Below are 17,346 nucleotides of genomic sequence, written 5' to 3' on the forward strand. Positions count from 1 at the left end.
TCTTTTTAATAGCCAATTCCAGATAATTCCTATAATCATATATTATGTGGACTTTTGTGACTGGCTTCTTTCACTTAATATGTTTTCAGACTTCACCCATATTGTAGCATGTATAAGTACTTTATCCAAGGAGTGCTTTTAAAATAGATTTGCCACCCCAAACTTACAGAATTAAGAAACATGTGGGAGTGGAAATAAATATGTAAAAGCTGTTTAAAGGAGCATTCTGGTCACCCAGGTTTAAAAGTCAGTGTATCAGTAGAGCTTGGCCATGCTATTGTCTGATGGCTGCTTAAAGCCTACAGTTTTCTAAAATGAAAATACTTTTGGTGTTTTCCATACACATTTCTCTTTTAGGTGGACACAGGTGCTGTTCAAGCTGTACTCTGTTCATTTATACATAAGTACTATTTTTGTTGTCCTGTTGGGGATCAGAGTTGAAGAGTGAGGTCTGAGATAATCATGTTATTTCTCCCTTGGGTATATACAGGAAGCAAATGTGAGTGACCACAATCTTCTTATCATAAAATGATGGAAATAACTTAATTTCTTTCTTTTTAGGGCACATGTTGCTAAACTTAAGTCGTGGCAAGCCGAATCTTATAAAGGAGATTGTGGAATCTTTTGCCAATAAATGTGGGCAGGCTGCTCTGTATGATGCTCTGTTTTCTAAGTCTCCTAAGGAGAACTCTTTCCTTGTTAGTGATGACTTTGGATATCTTGATGTGCGAGCACCGGGGACTGATGAGTTGGCTAGATATGATATTGGTAAGTTGTGCCTTTCAATTGCAATACTCTCCATCTTAATCCTTTTATATTAGAAAAATACATTGCCCACAGTCTCATTCTCCAGGAGTAATGGCTTAATATTTTCCTATATTCTTTTCAGGTTTTTTTTTTAGGGAGTGGTTAAAATGTGTGATACATACACACACACACGCTATTGTCGTGCTTCTTTCATTATAAGTATATTAAAACAGTAAAATCTATATAAAAACTATATAACTTCTAGGACTGGGGATTTAGCTCAGTAGTGCCACCATCTGTCTGACAAGAGCAAGGTCCTGAGTTCCATCCCCAGTACAAAAAACAAAACAAAACTATATAACTTCTAATGGCACTATCTTTTTTATGAATCAGCCATAATTTGCTTGCTACTCTCTGTTGTTGGGTACTCAAATTGTTTTCATTTTTTTCACTATTAAAAGTAAAACACTCCTCTCATTTCCTTTGTTGCCTTGTGTGTGCCATGTTGTTTCTGCTCTACCATGCCTCTTTGTCATCCCTGCCTTGGAGTCAGCTGATTATGGACTGAAACCTCTACGAACTCGCCACCCTTTTCTGAAGAACCTCCAATTTGACAGTCCTACTGGAGACCAAGTGACTTTGGATGACAGAAAGAAACTTGATGTAGAGTATGACATTCTCAATGTTTGAAATTTTCCAGAAGGCCGTAGACTTAAGGTCAAATTGGGAACATTTACCTCACATGTTCCTCTTGGCCACCAATTGTCTTTCTCTGATGACATGATGGACAGGAATTACAGAGGCTCTGTATGCAGTGAGATTTGTCATCCTGGATTCAGGAAATCGCCACAAGAGGGAAAACCTGCCTGTTGTTTTGACTGCACCCCTTGCCCAGAGAATAAGATCACCAATGACACTGATATGGAGCAGTGTGTGAAATGTCCTGATGATCAATATGCCGCAGTTCTGCAAAACCACTGCCTCCAAAAGTCTGTGACTTCCCTGGCTCATGAAGACCCCATGGGGAAGATGTTGGTTGGTACCACCCTGAGTCTCACTGTCCTCACAGCTGCTATTCTTGGGCTCTTTGTGAAGCACCAAGACACTCCCATTGTCAAGGCCAACAACCGGGTTCTCAGTTACATCCTGCTCATCTCCCTCATCTACTGTTTCCTCTGCACCTTACTCTTCATTGGCTGGCCCAACACAGCTACCTGTATCCTTCAGCAGACCACATTTGGAGTTGTGTTCGCTGTGGCTGTTTCTACTGTGTTGGCCAAAACTATCACTGTGGTGCTGGCCTCTAAGATCACTGCTTCAGGCAGAAGGATGAGGCAGTTGCTGGTGTCAGGTGCACCTACTTCATCATTCCCATCTGTTCAGTGATCCAACTCTCTGTGGAGTCTGGATGGGAACAAATCCACTGTTACTGACACAGATGCACACTCTGAACGTGGCCACATCATCATTGTATGCAACAAGGGCTCACTTACTGCCTTCTACTGTGTCCTGGAATACCTGGGCTCCCTGGCCCTGGTGAGCTTCAATGTGGCTTTCTTGGCCAGGAACCTACCAGACAACTTCAATGAAGCCAAGTTCCTGACCTTCAGCTTGCTGGTGTTCTGCAGTGTGTGGGTCACCTTCCTCCCTGTGTACCACAGCACCAAAGGGAAAGTCATGGTGGCCATGGAGGCCTTCTCCATCTTGGCCTCCAGTGTGGGGCTGCTGGGCTGAATCTTTGGCCCCAAGTGCTACATTATTCTGTTAGGACCAGATAAGAATTCTCTCCATGGGTCCAGAGATAAAATACATTCTGACAGAAAGAAACCTTTTTAATTATAAACATGTGTTTTTCCCCAAACTCATAGAGGGTCTGGAGCAAATCTGTACCATTTTTTTTTTCAGTTTCTTATTACATTATACCATGAAACTTGCTTCAATTAACAGTGGGCATACTTCTTTCTGTAAAAGTCTTATAAAAGTCACTAACTCTTGTAACTGTTACCTTTTTACTTTGCATCTTCATCTGAAAGATTTTTTTTGTTTCATAAATCAGTAATAAGTCCTTACGTTTGTGCTTTGGTTTCTCACTTTGATCTTACGCACCACTTGACCTTCTCATTTGTATTCATTGTTAATATAGTAACTTTTGTCTGTAGATCACCATATTTCAGAATTCTCTCAGTCATTAAATTTTGCTTTTTCAAGAATGACTGTGCCTTAAATATGCTGATTAGAGTTTATTTTGAAAAATGCCCTCCTATTTCTTGGCTAATGCTTTCCTGTTAATATTCCTGAAGCTATTTTTGCAGAAAGTCCTGTCTTCTTGTCTTTAAAATCCTCGAATTTGCTGATCACATGTGATACTACCCTTCAACTTGAAATGTCACTGAATTGAATTGTTGTCTTAAATGAAGGGATGATTGGTATTCTAAAGTGAGTTTTTGTTTTTGGGGGTTTTTTTGGGCACTGGGGATCGAACTCGGGTCCTTGTGCTTGCAAGGCAGGTGGCAGAACCACTGAGCTAAATCCCTGCCCCCTCTAAAGTGTGTTTTAATATCAGTGATTGATTAAATATTTCAGTTGATCTTGTTTAATTCTTTTCTAATGTGAGACATTTGTCCATATATCTATATTTGTTTAGTATTTATTACATATGTGCATATATTTATGCAACATTTTTCTTGTCATATTTATTCCTGTATATTTTAGGATTTTTTGAAAGTTCAAACATAGTTTCATTTACCATATTTAGCATACTAAAGTTTGTAAGTCAAAGGTCCACTGTACGTATTGTCAGGAGAACCTTAATTTTTCATAGTGTGTTGATACTCTATAAGACTATTTTGAATATATTTGACTTTAATATGTTTGCATCAATTTAAAATGAATTAGTGGGCCAGGGATTTAGCTCTGTATTTTCACCGCCTGCTACGCAAGTGCAAAGACCTGAGTTCAATCCCCGGTACCAAAAAAAAGAAAAAAAAATGAATTGGTGAATGTTATTTCTTTTTAGTGTCATTCTTGTTGAATTTTTAAGTTTATGTACGCAATCAAATATGTTTTATTGCCATATTTATTGTACTCAATATTGTATAAGGAAACGTTTATTTGTTGAATCAAATGACCAGATTTTTTACTTTATACATGTATTCATGGAATCCCTTGGATTTTAATCATTCGTTTGTCCTTTTTACTCCATTTTTGTAGTTTGTTTCTGCTTTTCTTTACATTGCTAATATGGTGCATTACTTCAGAAATGACCAGAGACTTGTTTCTATTACTTATACTTTCAGAGAACAATCCATTGATTTTTTTTTTTTTTTTTTTTGGTACTGGGGATCGAACTCAGGACCTTGCGCCTCTGAGGCAGGTGGCAGAACCACTGAGCTAAATCCCTGGCCCCGAATCCATGGAATTTGCATCAAATAGTATATGTTTATTTTTGTTGAGGCTATACCTTAGAACATATAAAAATGGGCTTGTAGGGCCGGGGATTTAGGTCATTGATTCTGCCGCCTGCCTCACAAGTGCAAAGACCCGAGTTTGATCCCCAGTACCAAAAAATAAACAAATGAGCTTGTGTATTTCTAAAAAAAAAATTAAAAAAGTAAGACACTCCTTATTTAACGACTGGGCTACAGTCCTGTGACTAGGTCATTAAATGAACAGGTTGCTGCTAAATTAGGAATTGTGTACATTATGTATGTTACAGTATTCAGAACAAAGAAATTGTCAAAGGAAACTCCAACTTGATGACTTTGCTTTTATTTGCATAACTCTTACATGCAGTACTCTAATGTATACCAACATAAAACTACATTACTATACTGTATAAAAAAATACATTGAGGGTTTATAACAAGCTGTACAGAACTGTAGAAAAAGGACAGGTCATAAGTCTGAGTGGCGTGTTGTAAATCTGAACAGTGTGCCTCAGTTGTAAATCTGAAGTCATTAAATAGTAGGTTGTTAAATGAATATCTGTAATGTAGTAAGTCTCAGTCAACAGACGAGTTCCATTCTGGGAGAATTGTTCAAAAGTTGGATTCATTCCTAAGCTGACAAAGTGAGTCTTATATAATACACCTGTGAAAGTTAGCAACTCCAATATTTGGAAGTTGGGACTTTTTGTATGATGATGAAAACTTAGAAGTGTCTGCATTTTAAATTATTTCCATAGTGGAATTCCTAAAAACTGAGGCAAAGGAGTTGACCATCTTTAAATTTCTTTAAAATTACTAAACTGCCAAAAAGATTATATCTCTTTATGCTTCTAGAAGCCCATTAACTTTTTAGTATTAGATTTCTTATGGAAGGAAAGATCTCCTTCATAATAAACTAATGCAGTGGTCGCCCAGTTGTTCTAATGACTCATTACTGAAAGGAAAACCCATTAAGAGTTCTTTTTTTTTTTTGGTACTAGGGATCAAACTCGGGTCCTCACACTTGTGCAGCAGGCGGTGAAACCACTGAGCTAAATCCCTGCCCTAAGATTTCTTTTTAAGTGTGCATTCTTTTTTTTGGTACCGGGGATCGAACTCAGGACCTTGCGGTTGCGAGGCAGGCGGCGGAACCACTGAGCCAAATCCCCGGCTAAGTGTGCATTCTTTATTTGATCTGTGTCAGCATACTTGTCTTACTGAGTTTTAGTGAGTCTCATTTTTTTAGATGGCCTGGAAAAGGACATTCTTGTTCACAACTTAAAATTAGTTATAAAGGGTGACTACATTTAGTATGACCTTGAGAGTTTACTTAACCTAGTTTCCCCCATTCTGATGTATAGAAGCAGTTGATAATTGATAATTTTATGTAAGCTCATTGCTTACATATTCTGTCTGTACTGATGACACAGAGTAATTCCCAACCCTTAAGCCAAGTCGCCTTTTCCTTGCAGGTGCTATTCGAGCCCATAATGGAAGCCTCCAGCACCTGACCTGGCTGGGCTTACAATGGAATTCACTGCCTGCTGTACCTGCATTTCGAAAATGGCTAAAGCAGCTTTTTCATCATTTGCCTCAGGAGACATCAAAGCTTGAAACAAATGCACCTGAATCAATATGTGTTTTAGATCTTGAGGTAAGTGAGGATTCTAACAAGCTAATTACTGAGTTTGGTTTAATTTTTTTCTAACAAATAAAATGTTCTTTAAATAAAACAGGTGTTTCTGCTTGGAGTCATATATACCAGCCATTTACAGTTAAAGGAGAAGCATTATTCCCACCGCAGCCACTACTATCCACTGTGCCTGCCACTTCCCGTGTGCAAGCAGCTCTGTGCAGAGAAGCAGAAGTCATGGTGGGATGCAGTTTCTGCTCTCATTCACAGAAAGGCAGGGTGAGTAGTGAACAGAGACACCCCAACTTACTCTCTAGGGCTACCAGAGCTTCATTTCTCACGTGAGGGTGTAACTTGGCACTGGATGCGGCAGCAAACACCTGCAGTCTTAATGGCTTGGGAGGCTGAGGCAGGAGGATTGCAAAGTTGAACCTAGGCTGAGCAGTTAAGCAAGACCCTGTAAAAAATAAAAATGAAAAGGGCTGAGGATGTAGCTCGGTGTGAAGGGCCTGGGTTCAGTCCCTAGTAATGGGGGGGACAAGATTTACCTTGTCATGTGACAGTTACCAGTAGTGTGATTATGGAATTGTATGTCTTTAAAGAAATTGTATTGAATGCAACTTTTTTTAGACCTGGAACTGCAGCAAAATTGCGACTTTTAGTTCAGCATGAACTGATCACCCTAAGAGGTCAGGAGAAACATGGCCTTCAGCCTGCTCTGCTTGTGCACTGGGCAAAATACCTCCTGAAAACGGTGAGTTCATTGAGTGTATGCTTCTTAAAAGAACAGTGCCTTAATTTTTAAAAACCTTGAACTAAAACAGTAGCAGCTTTTCACATTAACTGGTGAAATGTGTTTTTAAATTTTACCAGAGTTAATGAAGTTAACTATAAGCACTTTAGAAGAATGATGTCCAGTACATAATGTATAGGTAGGAGCTGTTACTGTTGTTAATAATTAAATAATTATTGTCCAGCCTGAAAATGTTTTAGTATGTTGGTTGACAGAAGGCTTTTTAGGTAAGGACATTATAGGTTTCCCTAAATACTTGATAACTTTTCTGTGTCAGAATTAGATGTAGATGGTTAGATCTTTGCTCAAGCTGGGACACTTATATAGGGGGAGGCTTTGAACATCTGAAAATGGGAACTGTTAGAAATAGCACAGACTGCCTGATAAAGGCAGGACAGTGGTACCTTCATTTATGAACTTGATTCTTTCCATGATTCCGGTCACAAACCGAGTGTGTTAATTACTTTTCTCTCATTACTGATACAAAATACCCAATACCCAAAGTTAAAGGGCAAAGGGTTTATTTAGCTCATGGTTCATAAAGGTTTCAGTCTGCAGTCCGCTGGCTCCAAGACAGGGATGGCAAACAGGCCTGGCAGAAGGGAAACAATGTGGTGCACACAAAGTAGCAAAGTAACAAGAGGGTTTAACAGCATCTTTCTTCCCCTTTTATGTTACTCAGACTACCAGGATTAGGGTGGTGCCAAACTAATCACTCATGTGTAGTTGGTTTAGTAATCAAATGTCCTTAACCCCAGCATCACACATTCCAGATTCAGCAGCCTCTGAAAAAGTTCCACCTCATCTGCATAAGGCTTTGGGAGACATCTAAACACAGACCGTTACACCAAGTTGGATGAGAACCAACTCAAATTCAGAGGTTAGGTTCAGGGTTGACTTTATAGGGAAATTTGATTCGGTTCTCATCTAGTTCAGTTTTCGACCAGAATCATGGGGAGAATTGAGTTTGTGAGCCGAGGCACTGCTGTATTAAAAGTATTTAAAAGCTTACTCTTGTATTGAGGCAATTTGTTATTCCAGGATTTGGAAAGTCACATGACTTGAGAGTGCGTTTGGTTTTGAAAAGAAAATATAACTAGTTGTTTTTATCATTTGTAAATGAATTTTTAGATGTGATCATGTGTGTTTCTTAAGGTTGTATCTTCTAACTTTCTATTTTAGGGCAGCAGTCTTAATTCTTTTTATGATCAACGGGACTACATAGGCAGAAGTGTTCATTATTGGAAGAAAGTTTTACCATTGTTGAAGATAATCAAAAAGAAGAACAGTATTCCTGAACCTATTGACCCTCTGTTTTTGCATTTTCATAGTGTGGACATTCAGGTAACAGAATCCCCTTCTGAGTTAATTTATAAACAAAGCAATAAAAATATTAATTTCCTAAATTGTCTTGCTCTTTATGGTCAGTGTTGTTTCTAAATGCATTAGCTGACAACAAATATTACAGCAAAGAGTAATGAGAAGTGAATCTTGTTAGATTATAGAATTTGGAAAATCTTCGGGGTTTGACATTCTGAGTAGAAGTGGTTTGACTAAAAACTGCTTGATGTGTTTAGGTCTCTGAGACTCCTGAATATGAGGAAGAGGCACACATCAGCTTTGCTATATTTGAGGCAGTTAATGGAAATATAGAAGATGCTCTGACTGTTTTTGAATCTATTAAAAGTGTTGTTTCTTATTGGAATCTTGCACTGGTAAGTAGGTGTGGTGCTTGGATTAAGAGATTTTTGTTTTAAAAACTGAATTGTTTCATAAAAGCACTCTTCGTGTAGATTTTCCACAGGAAAGCAGAAGACATTGAAAATGATGTCCTCTCTCCTGAAGAACAAGAAGAATGCAAAAATTACCTGAGAAAGAGCAGGGACAATCTAATAAAGATTTTAGATGACAGTGATTCAAATCCATCAGTGATCCAGAAAGTAAGTGCAGGTGGTTGTCTGTCATTTAGGACTGTTCATACTGGTGATGAATTTTTTGCCTTGGTGTTGTGTTTTTGTAATTCCAGGATTGATAGTATGTTGTTATTTATGTAGAGAAGGCAGTGTGTGTGTGTGTCAATACCCTTAGTCTTTTTGTTTAATCTTAGTTTTGCTGTCTTTTTCTTTTTGGTTTTGGTTTTGGAGACAGGCTCTCACTGTGGTAGTTCAGACTGGCCTTGGACTCACTGTATAGCCCAGGCTGGCCTCACACTTGTGGCAATTTTCCTGCTTCAGCCTCTCAAGTGCTGGTATTACAGGAGAGCGCAGCCGTATCCAGCTGGTGCAATCTTTTTTAAAGCTTGGTAATCTAGGTGTGTATTAATAACAAAAATATTTGGAGTATTAGAAAAGGTTTCTGGTCTGTGAACGTAGCTCAGCAGTAGAGTGCTTACTTAGTATACACAGGGCCTGGCTTTTATCTTCAGCACCACCAAAAACCAAAACGTTTCTAATATATACATTTTAAAATTTTGTTGTCTTGACAATGTGATCAAAACAAATATAGCTTCAGGACTCCTTCTTAATGACCTTTGCTGAAAAGGAAGGTTGCTGGTAGCTTGAGAGCATTTCTCCTTATCCTCATCACCTGCTGTGGATCGTCTTATTTCCCAGCTGTACTTAGTTTGAGATGTCAGTATGTCTTTCAGTTAGAGTCTTCCTTACTGCTGAATATTTTATCGATTGATTGATGTTGCTACCGTTACATTGAGATTAACACATGCCAGCATCTGTATTTCTCTCTCCATTCAGCATCAGATAGAAAAATCAGTAACGTATTCATACGGGAAAACTTTCCAACTCCACATCCCTCTGTTGTCAGTGGTACCTTGGTTCACAAAACTTAATCCTTTCCTTGATTCCAGTTGGAGAATTCGGTCCACAGTTCTGGTGAATTATTTAATTCTTAATTCTGGTTGCAACTTTAGATTATATGATACCTCAACATACATTATTAAAGTATAAAGTGCTTATTAGGAAATGAGAAAAATTCAGATTAAAATCAAATCTTTATATTTGTTTTAGAGTTTTATTCTGGTATTTTTGCAAGCTAAACCCTGTGGTTAATGCCTTTTGCTTTAGCTGCCAGTGTCTGTGGAGTCAGTGAAGGATATGTTGAGCTCTGTTATGCAGGAACTAGAGGACTGCGCTGAGGGAGGTCCACTCCATAAGAATGGGAGTTTTCGAAATGCAGATCCAGAGAGCAAACATTCTCCACCATCTCCCACCAAATATTCTCTTTCACCAAGCAAGAGTTACATGGTAAGTAGGATAGAAATGAAGCATTCCATTGTGGAATATATTTCTTTGTTAAATGTTTTAAATACTATTTTGTGGTTATGTATTGTGATTGTTATTATAATTATTTTTAGTATTCTCCCAAAACACCACCTCGATGGGCAGAAGATCAAAATTCTTTGCTGAAAATGATCTGCCAACAAGTAGAGGCCATTAAGGTAAACCACTTAATTTCTCTAAATGTACCTCTTGTTCAAGATTCCTTCCCACAGCACTTGTGCACTTTCTGAAGTTGATCAAAATGTCCCCTTGCTGTATGCAGTATTATAGAGTCATACCATGTTTTACACACCTCTTTCTTGACCCTTACCACATCTTTGAAATTTCTTATGTGTCTACCTCTTCCACAAATTGTGAGCCATTTAAAAATAGAGACTTTTATTCAGAAAAATGATTACTGGTACAGGCAGTTCCCAGGTGATTGAACTACCAAGATAATAACTTTACTCTATGAGTATATTTCTCACATTGCCTGTTGAAGAGGTGGGTCAGATTTATAGGTAGGAATATTGGAAAGTGTTCTAAGCTTTAAGAAAGCTAAATTAGGGGATTTAGCTCAGTGGTTCTGCCGCCTGCCTCCCAAGCAGAAGGTCCTGAGTTCAATCCCTGGTACCCAAAAAAGAAAGCTAAATTATTTTCAGTACTTTCCTATGATTTTGACTTAATTATATCATAGCACTCAGGGGCTTTACTTTTTGAAATTAGAAGTACAGTACAAGTAGCTTTTTTCATGCTCATTAGATAACTCAAATTTCAGAAGTGACATCAAGGAAATGTTGATATGTGGTGATGAGAACATTGCACTTAGTGTGTGACTGTGAAACAACTGTTAGGATGAGAAAAATTTTTTGAATTTGTACAGACATTTTATAATTGTTTTTTTTTTTTTTTTTTTTTTTTTCTTTTGGTACCCAGTATCGAACTCAGGTCCTTGTGCTTGCACAGCAGGCAACAAAACCACTGAGCTACATCCCCGGCCCTGACATTTTATAATTTAGTTTTGTGCAGTATGGCCTGTGATGTCCTATGCAGTCTTGACTGCGCATATGGGACTCAGGCACCCAGCACTGGGTTCTGTGGAAGTGTAGTGGATCTGAGTCCGTGGGTCTGAGAAACTGGGTGCTGGTATGGATTCTGTCATGGATAACCGATCTTGGATCTGCTGATTTTTTTTTTTGGTACTGGGGATCGAACTTGGATCCTTCCGCTTACAAGGCAGGCGGCGGAACCACTGAGCTAAATCCCCAGCCCCATGGATCTGCTTCTTTATCTCGGTCTCTGTCTGTCTCCCGCTCCTGTCTCTGTCTCTGTCTCTATCTCTCATCTGACGTCTCCTTTGCAAAGTGAGGATTGCTGAATCCATTTCCCATCACACTTTCTGGTTCTTTGAATTTAAAAAGCATGATTGGATCTGGGATTGCAGGATCAGAACTGTGGATAGATGTCAGCAGTGACTGTGGAGTTTCCCAGTGAGGTCCCTTGGCTTCTTGGTCTTGGACATCTGGCTCAGTTGTGGGATGAGGGGTGAGCTATGAAGTTTGAATATTGACAGAATTATGGTTTTCAGGAAATTTCTGTTTGAAACATGTCTAGGAGAAAGCAGACATTTGGATCTATGTCTGACCTTATTGTAACTGGTTGGATGGTTGGGTTGATACAGAGAAGTTTGGGACTTATCAAAACTGACCAGTGTTCTCATAGCACTACAGTTTTTTGTTTTTATTTTTTTGTGTTTTTGGAAAAAGAAGCAACCACTTGATTTGTGCCCATTTTGTAAGGGGACATTTTGTAGGTTCTGGGGCTGGGTAGGGTGTTTCCATGCAGTTGTCTATAAAGCAGTAGAGAACAGATAGCTGGCAGTGTAGTGACATTAGACACTGATGGAGGAGAACTTCCAGAACTACTTCACAATGTGTCAGGAATGATGGGGAGGTACATTTGAAGTGTGGTAGGGTAGTACTGTGTTTTTTACTGCAGTAATTTAAATATTCACCATATTTTTGATCACACATTGTACATAATAAACTCTGAGCAAATGTTAGTTGTTTTTTCCTTTGCTGGTGAAGCATTTGCTATGACCTTGAGAATTAGTAGTAGTTTGTTCCAGCAAGTCAGAGTAAGAATTAAGAGATGGTTTTGAATTTCAAGTAGTCCAGGTGGCATGAAGAATACAGTAGTGTGGAGAGCAGACTCTGGACTTGAGGACCATGAATGTCATGAGAGGTTTAATTTATAGGTCTTGGATTTTGAGCAGCTGAACTTCAGAAAGATTAATGTTGGCAAGTATGGAATGGAAATGAGGTCATAAGGAAGTTTTGTAGTTGTTTAGAGTGAGCAAATTAACACATTAAGGATTGTGTTCTTTTGGTTGCTATGTAGTTCAGGCTGATCTTGAACGCACTGTATAGCCCAGGCTGGCCTTGAACTCATGGCAGTCCTCCTGCCTCAGCTTTCTGAGTGCTGAGAGGGTCATGCTCTTTTTTTTAAATCATAAACACAAATTAACTGCCAGACTAACAGGCCAAAACACATGTAAAACACATAAGACAAATATACTAAATCAAGGTACACTTTAAATACATTCTCCATGCTGGATTATAATAACTTTTTTCCTATTATTATTTTCCTATTATTTTCTCTTATTTTGCACTTTATATACATTGGGTTTCTCATGTAAGAGAAACCATGTAATATTTAAGCTTGTGTGTATGATTTACTTAACATTATGGTCTCAAAGTGCATTCATTTTCCTATGGATGACATGAGTTTATCCTTCTTTATGGGTGAACAGTACTCCATTGTGTGTAAATACCGTACTTTTATCCATTCATCTGTTGATGGACATAAAGGCTGCCTCCATGATTAAGCTATTATGAATTGGGCTGCTAGATCCTTTCGTGTTCTTGATACCCACATTTCATTGGAAAATAAAATTTCTTTAAAAAAATCATTAATCTGGCTGGGTGTGGTGGTGCACATCTGTAATCCCAGTACTCGAGAGGTAGAGGCAGGAGGATTGCCACAAGTTAGAGGCCATCCTGGGCTACATAGTGAGTTCAAGGCCAGCCTGAATTGTATAAGACTCTGTCTCAAAAAAAAGAAAAAAATGTTTTAAGATTACCTTTGCACTGTTTCTGGCTTGGCATAATTCAGTGCTTAAAATTACAGTGTCTTGGGCCGGGGATTTAGCTCAGTGGTTCCGCCGCCTGGCTCGCAAGCACAAGGTCCCGAGTTCGATCCCTAGTACCAAAAAAAAAAATTACAGTTTGTCTTTTTCTTCCAATAGAAAGAAATGCAGGAACTGAAACTGAATAGCAGTAATTCAGCATCCCCACATCGCTGGCCCACAGAGAATTATGGGCCAGACCCAGTGCCTGATGGATATCAAGGGTCACAGACTTTTCATGGGGCTCCGCTAACAGGTGAGTTGGCCACTGGATGATCCCCAGATTTTACTAAAATCAAACGTATTTACATAGGCACACACGCACAAATGCATGTCCCTGCCTCTTTTTTTTGTGGTAATGGTAAACTGGGAATCAAACCCAGGGCCTGATGCGCGCTAGGCAAGTGCTGTACCTTTTGAGCTATACCCCATTCCCTTCCCCCTCATTTAAATAGATCGGTTGTCTACATTTATTTATGTATGTGTTAGTATGTTTCCTTATGTTACTTAAAAAGCTTTATTTGTTACAACTGAGAATTTTAAGACTTCAAGCATTAAGGAAACAAGTTTTATCTGATTCCATGTATATTAAGACTGAAGGAACCTTCTAATGAACATCTTAGATAAGCTGAGACTGAGGTGGGATTATTCCTGAAGTTGCAAAACATTAATATGATATTACACTATGCACCAAGAGATTCCCAATTAAGAGCTTAAACTTCTGGATAAGTATTTTGATTTTATACACATACACGTGTGTGTGTGTGTGTGTTTATGTGTGTGTGTTTGTAGGCAGGTCATTAATAGGAAATCTCATTTATTTTGAAATAATGACTGTATACAGAAGGAAAGGGGGCTTGGAGTTAGACCATATTGCGTTTCTCAGTTGTGTTTTGTCACTTACCAGCTGTGTAAGTTAACCTCTCTGAATGTGGCCCTAGTTCTTGTCTCACGGGAGTGCCGTGAGCCTCCATGTATGTGTAAGTAGGTGCTAGGTAAGGAGGCTGACATTTACTACAGTGTATGTGGTAGACAGCACATGAGCCAAGACTACTAAAAGTACTTCCTGTGGCTTGGCTATGTGCAAAAGTGCTTTATGTATGTAATTTTAGTTGATTACAGTAACTCTGGGTGGTCATAGCATTATTAATCCTATTATATAGATGAGGAAATGGATTTAGAAAGGTGATTATTGTCCAGCTAGTTTTAGATAGAGCTGGGATTCAAACATTGCTAGTCATAAAAGCCACTTGCCAGGATGATGCATTGCTACCCATAGGTAGAGGTGTTAAAAATAAGATTTTTTTTTTAAAAAAAACCATGAAATGGACTCCTGAAATGGTACAGGTTATGGATTCTGAAAATCTGAAATCTGATGTGATGCCATAAGTGGAAAATCCTACGCCTGACCTCATGTGGCAGATTGCAGTCAAAACCTATGTATGTTACAAATACTGTGTAGAATTTCTTTTTAGTCTGTGTGTTTAAGGTGTGCACTAAAAATGTATGAATTTGATGTTTACTGGGAACTCCTCCAAGACATTTCATTAGATATATGCAAATATTTTAAAATCTGAAACACTGAGAAGGGGTGCTCGGTCTGTGGTAGTGCATTTTCCTCTGACTGCTTTTACCCCAAGACAGATTTAGAATGAGGCTATATTAAAGTAGCACATTTCTGTGATATGGTATATGGGACTGTGGTTAAGGTAGTCCCACTGTCCTCTTATGACAGGGTCTTCTCAGTGCAGGCAGACGGTGAGAATCTTGGTGATGTCACTTACTACCTGTTGTTGTGGATGAGTGTAGGAGATGGTTAGAGCCAAGACTGTGCTCACTTACAGCCCCAGCCTCGACTAGAGTAGTGTGAGCGAGGATGGAGATTGGCTGACCTGTCAGGCTTCTTCAGGGCTCCTAGCAGCCAGCCATTTCCCACCTTGTGGGTCTCAGTTTCCACTTCTCCATATAGATGTGAAAGATCTTGTGGTGTAATAAACACAACATCCACATTATCTCATTTTATTCGTGCAGTGACCTGATGAAATATGAAGAAACAGCACATCCTCATTTTATAGACTTCCAGATGGCTCACTGCAGGCCACAGAGTAGAGAAAGAGGAGCCCAGGTCTCCCGATACCTGTTCCAGTGTTCATAGACTTTTCCCCTTAATAAAAGTAAAGAATATGCCAAGATAGGAAACTGAAATAACAAACAATGTAAAGAAAACTAAAAACTAATTGAATTGCCTTCCCATCATGTAGAGTTGCATTAACACATTGCAGTGTTTTTTGCTGTTTCTCTTTTATTGAGTACATAAATTTTTTTGTGTGTGTGTGTGAGATTATTATTATGTTCTATAGAGATGAATTAGGCTACTTTTAAAATGTTACCTTAAGTTCTGAGGAGTTTTTAAATAGTCTTTGAAAATTCAATGAATGAAGTATGTGGTATCCCTTCATGTGGAAGTACTGCCAATTCTATTGCCTCATCTATGTTTCTAGTTTCTGGTGGGTATTGAACATCATACTCTTGACACATTGCTATGATTATTGGTTCTTTTAACCACAAGTATCTTGGTTGTGCCACCTTTGGACTCTTGACTGTTGACTGTCACCAGTATCCAAAAACCTTTGTCGATTTGTACAAAAATGGTATCAGTTTTTGTTTTTTTAAAAAATATACAGCATGTTCACCAATTTATAGTCACTTATTTTTTCCTGAATTGTTTGTTTTTCCTAAATTGCGGTTGTTTTTAATAGATTATTTTTAGTGGGTTTAAATGACCCCTCTAATTTTTTTCTCACTGAGTTGCTAGTCACTGACAAAGTCCTAGTTAACCCGTAATCTTAAGATTTTTTTGCTCATGTCTGTCAGCTTGTTCTGTATTCCTTGCCTGCTTCCTCTTTAGAGTGGTTCCAAAACAGCCGTCTTCAGGAAGTTCATTCTGTTTCCACATTCAGATGTGAGTTTCTGCCTAGATTTTTCTAGGGCATTTTCAGTGCTTTTTAAAAAATCAGTTACTTGGCCCTTGTTGGGTCAAAAATTCCAGTTCTTTCATATACAGGCACAAAAGGTCTTTGTTTTGTTTTCTGGAAAACTGTGCTAAGACAGATCAAGCCCATGAGTGTAGGTTTGCCATTAATGTGGGGTACCTTTCTGTTTGGTTTCTGGTAAAACTCAGAACAGATGGAGCCAGATAGTTTGCATCAGCATAAGTGCTTTTACATGGGTCAGGATTTTTTTTGTTCTTTTTGTTTTTTGAGACAGGGTCTCACTATGTAGTTCAGACTGGCCTTGAACTCACTGTGTAGCCCAGGATGTCCTTGAATTCACAGTGGTCCTCCTGCCTTGCATCCTTAGTGGTGGGGATTATAGGCATTCACCACCATGCCCAACTTTGTTGTTTTTAAGGAACACATTTTATGTTGCTTGTGAGATCTTTTTCATGAGTTTGTCTGGTGAGTTTTGACTGAACATTCTCGACATGGGTTTCCAAAATGTAACCTTGTCACTCTACAGATTTTTGAGGCTTACTCATCTCAGTACAAAGGCCCTGAGATCATCAGATGTGGTTTTGATCCCTGAGTTCTCCTTTGAAACTTGGTGTTTTCAATATTTCTTTTTTTTTTGGTAATGGGGATGGAACTCGGGTCCTTATGCTTGCGAGGCAGGCGGCGGAACCACTGAGCTAAATCCCCGGCCCTGTTTTCAGTATTTCTAATGTTGAGCATGACTATGCTTTTACATCCCACTGATCTTAGAAAATGGACCCCCTGCTTTCTGCTCAGCTCCTTTTTGGGTGCTTGTTAAGCACTCTTCTTAACTATGGCAGTGCTGCTTTCTTATTCTGTCATATTTAGCAGTTTTCATAGTCTGTCGCTTGATAATCTCCCTTATGGCATTTTTTGATATATAGAAAATTGAAAATCTAAGTAGTTAAATCTTTCATTGATTTCTTTTACCTTTGTATTACAGTTCTTGCCTAGATAGTCTTTTTACTGTGGTATAGATTTTAACAGTGCTCCCCCCCCGCTTTTTTTTTTTAGTTGCAACTACCGGCCCTTCAGTATATTATAGTCAGTCACCAGCATATAATTCCCAGTATCTTCTCAGACCAGCAGCTAATGTTACTCCCACAAAGGTAACAAAGGAATAATTTATAATTTGCAACTGTTTCCTTTTTAATTATTTAGGCTTTCTTTAAAGAAATTCAGGATAGTAGTTCAGTATTAAAACCTATATATCCCTTAAAATACAGACATTTTAAAATTTCTTGGTAACAAAAGT

At 38.5% G+C, this 17,346-nt stretch overlaps 1 protein-coding gene and 1 pseudogene across 7 annotated transcripts in view; both read left to right on the forward strand.

Annotated features, from left to right (window-relative positions):
* The window catches only part of LOC101698338 (E3 SUMO-protein ligase RanBP2), a 60,507-nt gene that overhangs the window by 22,354 nt on the left and 20,807 nt on the right, over positions 1–17,346 (forward strand). For all 7 annotated transcript variants that reach the window (XM_087204208.1, XM_087204210.1, XM_087204209.1 and 4 more), the window contains 11 exons: positions 562–768; positions 5,644–5,825; positions 5,908–6,083; positions 6,435–6,558; positions 7,780–7,941; positions 8,175–8,312; positions 8,391–8,537; positions 9,678–9,857; positions 9,968–10,051; positions 13,180–13,315; positions 17,106–17,200. In XM_087204208.1, the coding sequence (XP_087060334.1) occupies positions 562–768; positions 5,644–5,825; positions 5,908–6,083; positions 6,435–6,558; positions 7,780–7,941; positions 8,175–8,312; positions 8,391–8,537; positions 9,678–9,857; positions 9,968–10,051; positions 13,180–13,315; positions 17,106–17,200 (1,631 nt within the window). The remainder of the gene's footprint in view (positions 1–561; positions 769–5,643; positions 5,826–5,907; positions 6,084–6,434; positions 6,559–7,779; positions 7,942–8,174; positions 8,313–8,390; positions 8,538–9,677; positions 9,858–9,967; positions 10,052–13,179; positions 13,316–17,105; positions 17,201–17,346) is intronic.
* LOC110349075 (vomeronasal type-2 receptor 116-like) lies at positions 1,147–5,628 on the forward strand (annotated as a pseudogene).

The sequence above is a fragment of the Heterocephalus glaber genome, unplaced genomic scaffold (assembly GCF_053883595.1).
Source record: "Heterocephalus glaber isolate CG9 unplaced genomic scaffold, H.glaber_assembly_v1.0 deba00000470, whole genome shotgun sequence".
Classification (NCBI taxonomy): Eukaryota; Metazoa; Chordata; class Mammalia; order Rodentia; family Bathyergidae; genus Heterocephalus; species Heterocephalus glaber.